At 42.4% G+C, this 8158-nt stretch overlaps 1 protein-coding gene across 1 annotated transcript in view; it reads right to left on the bottom strand.

The window, feature by feature from the left end:
• Positions 1-2419: 2419 nt before the first annotated feature.
• LOC147152659 (glutathione synthetase-like) overlaps positions 2420-8158 on the bottom strand; it is a 43959-nt gene continuing 38220 nt past the window's right edge. Inside the window, exons 10-13 of the mRNA XM_086050188.1 lie at positions 5065-5259; positions 3975-4056; positions 3581-3770; positions 2420-3435 (exon numbers count right to left, since the gene is read on the bottom strand). Of these exons, the coding sequence (XP_085906314.1) occupies positions 3312-3435; positions 3581-3770; positions 3975-4056; positions 5065-5259 (591 nt within the window). The 3' untranslated portion in view covers positions 2420-3311. The remainder of the gene's footprint in view (positions 3436-3580; positions 3771-3974; positions 4057-5064; positions 5260-8158) is intronic.

Genomic DNA, 8158 nt, shown 5'->3' with positions numbered 1-8158 from the left:
TTCTGTCAGTTCTATGGGGCTCGACAAGGCGCTCTTAGAGGGTTCTATTACTTTTAATTCCAGCATCTTCCTTACCTCCTCCCCCACTGTCCTCTTGCGGGTCTTTGGTATTTGGTACAGCTTCTGGTGCCCAGTTTTTCCCGGTTGGGTGCATCCAGGGACAGATGAGAACACATCCTGGGTCCCATCCACTAACTCCTTTGCCTGCTAGAGTTGTTGAGGATCAAGGTCAGGGCCAATTGCACTTGGTCCCGAGCAGGTGTGGCAATAACTCTGGGAGGGAGACAAGTGAAGCAAACCTCTATCCTGCATAATACAAATGTGAGACAAAAGGCAAGCATCATAACATACGATTCGTTATATACATTATTCTTACTTTTCCCCCCTTTGTCCTACATTTGCACAAATCCTCATATTATCGGATAGACCCTCCAGAAAGGCTTTAATCCACCAAATCATTTTATGAAAACAAACGTTAGGTATGAACGTACAACACATGTCACCAAACATCACGCACACCCCATCTTTTTCTGCCAGGAGCATGTCAATCGCAATGCGGTTCTGGAATGTCATGAGAGAGGTGGCTGCCAGCTGTTTTTTGATAGCAAGAAATCCTGCTGCAGCATAGTTACCTAGTTTCTGTACATTGTAGTGCAGGTAGTTGATTCTATCAACATTTTTATTCGGTGTAATCCATATAAAAATGGACTCCCAACCGGCTGCAATCTGATCAACCAGTTTATACTCATCTGGTACACCACGAGGTACGCCAATCGCATCAATATAGGTCGGATCGCTATCCCTCCAGGAAGCACTGCGCCTAAAGAGGTTTTCTCACGGAGTGTGCGTCAGAGCTGCCCTCTGCATGTCCTCTGCAGTAGATGGAAAAGTAGCAACAGGTAAGAGTAATGTTACAAGTGCACAAACTCCTGAAGCATTCCTCAGTGCATCATATATTCGGTTACTACACCACCACCACACATCACTGCGTGGGTTTTATCGGTGTAGCATGCAAGTCCGGGTAGTTGCACCAGGTGTTACACCAAGTGTTGTTGATGGCCCCCACACGTGGGCCTGTACCGGCGAGGTTCACACCGGAAAAGTTATTTTTGGCAACTATTGTAGAAAAGATAGGTTTATCCCGAACAGCTTTTGCCAGCGGATAAATTCAGTTCCAGGAAATGTAAGTGGAATTTGGATTTGTTTTGGTCATAACTTCCATAAAACAAACGTAATCTACTCCTGCGTGTAGGACACGTAACAACGGCCTCGGTTCCATACACGTAATGCAGCTAAAGTTGACTCGACTCGCCGCTTTCTCCACCAATAACATTATGTTGAACCATTACACCTGTAATTTGTTGCATTTCCCTGCCAAAATCAGTTTGAGAAATATGTTTCGTTACTATCTTAGCTCGTTAAACATGAACTCATTTGAGCAGTTCCAGATGGGGACACCGATGGAAAATACAAAGAAGCGAATAGTCGTAGAAGAAGAAGTAGAAGAATCTAGGCTAGCTGTTAGTCTGTCTGGCATTTATGTTGCATTCTAACAACAGGGTTGGATGGGCCACACGCTATGCGTTGTCAGAGCAGAGAAGATGGTGGCCACGTTTCTTGCTGTGGACTGAAAATGACATCAAAGTGCCTAAGGGTTCAGGTAACGACTGTCACAGCTCACCTGTTTTGTGGGTTTGGTCATGCGATGTTCACAAGATGTTAACTTCATAGCCCAGTAAAAGAGCAGTTTACCGTCAAAGTCCAGATGAGTGCTTAAAGATTGGTAAGAGTTTTTGGCACACTAAACTTAAAGCCAAGATAAAGAGTATTTGAAGAATGGGGAAGGGGCTTGGCGCCAGCTCCTGAAATGCTCTGTAATCCATGCATAGCAGGATGGTGAAACTCGCACTCGGTTGTCATAGCAAAACACCAAACAGCCGCGGCAACAGGCAATCAATCTTAGACAGAACTCAGACGGGTTAAGCTTCCCGTTATCCCCGCTCGCTGTAACGCAATGGTGCAGAGAGACGGAAGCTGCTTAGGCCGCTGTCGGGAAAGATTCGTTTAGGTTCTCACTGCCTCAGATTTAAGAAGTCTGTCCTATTTACGTCGGCCCGCGCACCTTTACCGAATAACCAAAATCAGAGGCAAGGTCAGACCACTCCTATTTTACAGCAGCTCTTTCCCTTAATGATCTGGTGTACTTGGTACTCACCTAAATAAGTTTAGCCGCCCTTGTTAGGACTGCGAGGACTCGTTTATTTTACCGTCTAAATAGGATGGAGTAACTCTAATAATATTTATGATGACTAGACTGTGTTAATAGTATTGCTGTTCATCCACTAAAAGAACTTTATGGAATCAGGAAATAAACAGGATAGATAGATTGAATTTTATGAATGAGTTTTAATAGCCAGAATGTAAGAATAACAAAAGCGGGCGAGTCGCAGCTCAACCAATAGTAAATGATAAGTAGAAATAATAAAGTCATATGAATTCAATTAACAGTATTCAGACAAACAACGATTGTACTTACTGACAAATCAGGAAGAAAACCTTCTCAATCCAAATCATGTTAAATCCAAAATCAAGAATAATCCAACAAAATCCAGATGATCAGAAATTCAAGTTTGATTAAACACAAAGTAAATATAAAAATAACAAGAAAAAAATCCAAAATCAAGAATAATCCAACATAATCCAGATGATCAGAAATTCAAGTTTGATTGAACACAAAGTAAGTATAAAAATAAGAAGAAAAATCACTTTTAGGTAAAAAGTCTTTTAGGTGGATAGTCGAGTGAACAAGTTGCCTATTTCCACTTAATTCCTAATTCGGAACTAAGACAGTTTTGAACGCAGAGGAGTTTTGTTTTTGTTGAGAAGGGTCTTTTAGCTCCATTATGGACAGTCATGTTGATCGTCAAAGCATGCTGACTGTACAAGACATTCCACCTTTGACGGATTACCTTTTAAAGTCTCACATTGTTCATTAACCATAACACAATGTCTATTCACGTCAGTACATTCACTCTCACATGTAAAGACGGGTCCTAAACCTTCTTAATCCTATTCACATGCATCACAACGTGAGTGTATGATCATGGGTTCACACTACTTCAAAAAGAATAGTATATAAAGCAGTTACTGAATATATTCTGAGCATCAATTCATTCTGCCTGGGACTTAACCCATCAATAGGAATTGAACCACGTCACCTTTTGTGACACAAGTGTTATACCTTTTGCGCTCTTGCTACTTCACCTTTTTGTGGCACCAAATCATCACAACATCTGACAATGTGCACCTTCTCAGAAGAGGAGCGGGTTGTCCAAGACTGCCATTCCTGAAGCTAGACCACCCTCCGGGAATTGTGAGTACTTTGTCCTCATGAGAAAGCCCACATAATCATTCATCACCATGTCCTTACCCTGCCTGCACAAAAACGGGATGTGAGGATTAAATAAGAAACCTTTTGTTGTCTTTCCTTTAACTCCTTATCCTGGTAGTAGCGATGTGAAACAAGCATCCTAATGTGCCAAAAGCGCAATTCCAAACATAATCAATAGTGACTGCTTACCTGACATAGGCTCCGAAGAAGCCCAGTTCACTTAGGCAATTACTTAGTTTGAGGGGCTTGCCTCTACTGAGCAGGTAGTTCTGTGTAGGCACGGGCTGGATCCTATCCATCAGTATATAGGCCATTCTCTCTGGAGTGCTCTTCACTTTGCCAAGAACCTCACTGATCCCTCGGCCGTAAAAGTTGTTTCCTCGAAGTACAGAAGTATGATTATGTTATTTATTTATCTATCAAGTTACATTTTTCTGGACTTAGCGATGCATGAAAAACAGCCGTGCTAGTTCTAGCCCATACAAATATTTTGCCCTGATAAATACAGTTCAAGCAGTGTAGGAAATGTAAATATGTTTTGCTGCATGATAAAATGTATACTTTTTTATTTCTTTTATTGTACCTCCTCCTTCTCGCTGAGGCTTCAGGACAAACCGATCCGGTGTCGCCAAAGCCATTTGAACTGTTTTGTCACCTTCTGCTCCCTTTAATTACAAAATAAAAAATTATAAAAAATAAAACATAAAAACAAATCAGTGCCAATGGTCATTTTCATGTGAAGACACTTAAAAAAAAAAAGAAATAAAACATGATTAATAATGTCACTCACCATAGCTACACTTCAAAGAGCCCTGGCCATTTGTATTCCAACAAGTATTAATTGCTATTATGGCAGTAACGACACAGTGCAGTGTCAAAGCGTTTGTTATCCATCCATCCATTTTCCGAACTGCTTATCCCCACTATTCTGTGGCGTATTATTGGACAACATAATCTGGTGATGAAACTTGACTTTGTGCTGCACTTAGCCTCAAGTATAGTTGCACTGAGGTGTCAGGATTCTGTGATTAATAAAATGCAATAGTCCCCAACGTTGCGATTTCCTGCCGGTTGTAGTTCCAGTTCACCCGTTTTGTGTGTTATAGCGATTGAAGGTAGAGAGGCTCGGCAGCGGAGATCAGAATGGCTAACCATATTAGCCATTAGCTCGGTAGGCCCGCTTTTGTTTATGTTTCCTCCGTTTGTGAGGTTTGTGAGAACTAGTCAATTTGTACTATAATCCAGTGTCGATTAAGTCCACACTATTTTGGGAACAGCAGCAAAGGTAAAAATTACAGTGAAAAAGGAAAAGGCACGGCTCGTCATCACTCTCTGGCGGCCACCTGAAGTCACCACCCTCGAGGCGGGAGCCACGACCGTCGGACCGGGTGGCTGCCGAGGCTACAGCGGTGGCTCTCATTCAAATGAAGTTGGCCGACAATTTTAAAATCTTGCCGTGTGAACCAGGCTTTAGAGGACCAGTCGAATGGATGATCGAATGAATTTGAATGAAACAGTCATGGTGATGATTTCTTTGGAGATGCGCAATAGTATTTACTAGATAATGGTTTTCTGTCTTGTGGTGCAACGGTATGAAGAGAAAAAATAGCTTTTGTGGAATTGTACAAATAAAAACACCGGATTATGTTGCGCAGCCCCTGGTTGTTGCTCACCATGTCTAGCGTGTAGAGGCCGGCAAATGTGGCCCTAACTTGCTCCACTACTTCCGGCTGGTTGGGGAAGAAGTGCTCCAGAACACCGGGCTTAGCAAGCACCTGTTGGACCTTCTTAGTTCCAGCCAGGTGGGTGCTTATATCTGGACACTTCACAGCCAAAGAGCACTCCATCATCAGGCGAGCTTCCCAGGCCTATAAACAAAAAAATGGAGCTGGTGAAAGTGAAACGTGTGTGGCAGCAATAACCAAGTACGCTTTGTTTACATGTTTATGAAGTTTACTTAATTTTAGGACCCAGTGCAGTTCTTTATGCTCTGTTTACATAAAGGCAGATATGAGTCTGTTACGCAGGAAAATATTTAGTAGGGCTTCTTTTCTTACCTCGCAAAGACTTTACATCCGTGGAAGGTGAAGTGTGAAAAGGGCAACCCTCACGTATATTGTGTTGTCCTGACAGATAAGTCTAATCAAAAATGTTGATTCTAACCGTCTCCATCTATGGTTTATCATTTCAAAGACCAGGTCGTCTGGCTGCAGACACCCTTGGCCACAAGAACTCCTACCCAGAGCCGCATTTACCAATGGGTTTACCTGGGATTGAGTCAGGGGCCTACAGAAGTCGGGGGCCTATCAGAATTAAAAATAATTATTTAAAAAAGATGTTGATTTTTCTGTCAATCACTTTACATTCTTGCCATGAATTTACCAAGCCGCATGCGATTCTGTGCAACGCCGTGGCTGTAGAGAGCATCACTTGCTGCTGCAGTACACGAAGCCCGCTCTAGGGTGCCTATCGGAAGGCATTAAGTTCCACATTAATCTGTCAGTGGTTTATTTTTCTGTCAATTATTACCCTGCCAAAATGACCTTGTTTGGATGTTATTTGGAGCAGGGCATTGTGATGTTTCTGTCCACAATTATTATAGCAGTGCAACTATTAAAATATATTTATGTATATTTTGATCTATAGAAGTGATTGGGAAATGTACTATTACTTTATAAAAACTAAGGTTTGTGAATCTTTTGATTTGTTGGCTACTCTATTTGTTAAAATGGATTAAATGCATAAATATGCATGCTGATCTGTTTGTCAATGTTAAATAATGAGTTGAGTATTTCAGAAAAGCACTTTATGCCTGCACTGAGCAACGAACAATTGTGTTTTCGAAGGCAGAAAATGTTGCATTCCCGAGTTTTTGCCAGGGTTTGTTCAGTGTTGCAAATGTTTGCAAAACGTTCGGCAACAGTTGTACAGATTTTTTTGATTTTTTTTGTCGCATGAAAAGAAAAGAAAGAAATAAAAGTATATGCGAATGTCTGACAGCAGTTTGGTGAACATTTACGAACTGTAACAAACTTTAGCATGATTTTTCTACCTTCACCAAAATGTTTGGGAAATGGTTGGAATAGGAGCTTTAGAGTCGGAGAGTGGGGGGGAGTGTGGGTGGGGATAAGGGGGCGGGGGTCGGGGGGAGGTGGGCGTTGTCTATACAGTATTTGATGGTTAGCCCCAGGGCCTATAAGTAGGTAAAGGCGGCCCTGGTCCTGCCCTTGTCAGACATCCCTCTAAACCACATTCCATTCCACTAGACAAAGTATGCCTGCACTTATGTAAATGCCTCTTGGTGTGTGCGTGTAAGTCTACATGTGTGTTTGTGTGTGTGTGTGTGTCAAAAAAGGCACAGAGTTTTCTTTCTTCCCTTACTATTGATTGTTATATGACTGCTTATGTGTAAAGACATTTAGCTGTTTGTGTGTGATGGCCATAAATGTGTGATGCAATTACCATCTGATCAACATATGGCTAATATACTGGCTAATATAAAGCCATCCATATAGAGCAATGGTCCCCAGCCTTTTTTCTGCCATGGACCGGTTCATACAAGTCTATACCGATAAAAAAAAAAAAAATCTGAGTCAGTATATGAGAAGTGCCTATAGGCACATGCAGGTGGAGACAAACGTGGCATGTCCTTTTGATAATGAGCCCGTGGCTAAAAGTGCAGCATTACTACACAGAGAATTATTCGTCGGGAGATCAGACCGCACGGTGGTTCGATTGGTTAGCATGTCCGCCTCAAAGTTCAGAGGTTGTGGGTTCGATCCCGGCCTCCCTGTGTGGAGTTTGCATGTTCTCCCCGTGCTTGCGTTGGTTTTCTCCGGGTACTCCAGTTTCCTCCCACACTCCAAAAACATGCTTGGTAGGTTAATTGGACAGGTAGGTTAATCTAAATTGCCCCTAGGTGTGATTGTGAGTGTGAGTGTTTGTTTGTCTCTCTGTCCCCTGCTATTGGCTGGCAACCAATTCAGGGTGTCCCCCGCCTACTGCCCGAAGACAGCTGGGATAGGCTCCAGCACGCCCGTGACACTTCTGAGGAGAAACGGTATAGATAATGGATGGAGATCAGGCCGCGCAGTGATGTTTTAGCATTTCCAGAAAATGTTTTTGAGCGGTACCGGTTCACGTGACGATCCATCATGGACATATATTAATTGAAACATATGCATTGACCCAATCAGCAATGTTCTCTCACGCCTCTTCCTCGTTGCCATAGTGACTCGTCAAATCGGGGCTCCAATGTTGCTGCGCGAAATGTGCTTTGGTGCGCTCTAGCAATGATGTAATCGACTAAAATCATTATTACTCGCTGCTTGAGTGTCTAATAATTCTTTTTAGTTTTTTGTTTATTAAAAAAAACAATTGGCGGAGTGCCTATTGTCCCATGTGGCTCTTGCGCTGGTTTGAGCCAAAGAAAAAGGAGACAAGTGTCCGAAACTTTACTGCACTTCATTTTGAAGAAGAGGACGTAAAACCCAAGTAGGGTACACAAAACAACTGCGTCCCGATCGCACCCCGGAACTCTTTTTTTTTCCATGGGGGAATTATGTCAACAAGCACCACATAAGATCATTATTTTATTTATTTCGACTGTCTGGCATGCAACCGCTGGTTGCTATAGGAACGTCGCCATCCCAGCGCAATGTGCGTAAGAGTATGTAGAACCGTCAAATTGACTGGGACGCTGTAGTTAATGGAATGACAATTTTTATATTGTTAAATACTAGGGGTGTAACGGTACACTAAAATCAC

This window comes from Filicampus tigris, chromosome 1 (assembly GCF_054856515.1).
Source record: "Filicampus tigris isolate MCC_2025a chromosome 1, RoL_Ftig_1.0, whole genome shotgun sequence".
Lineage (NCBI taxonomy): Eukaryota > Metazoa > Chordata > Actinopteri > Syngnathiformes > Syngnathidae > Filicampus > Filicampus tigris.
This window is presented reverse-complemented; position numbering and strand designations above follow the sequence as displayed.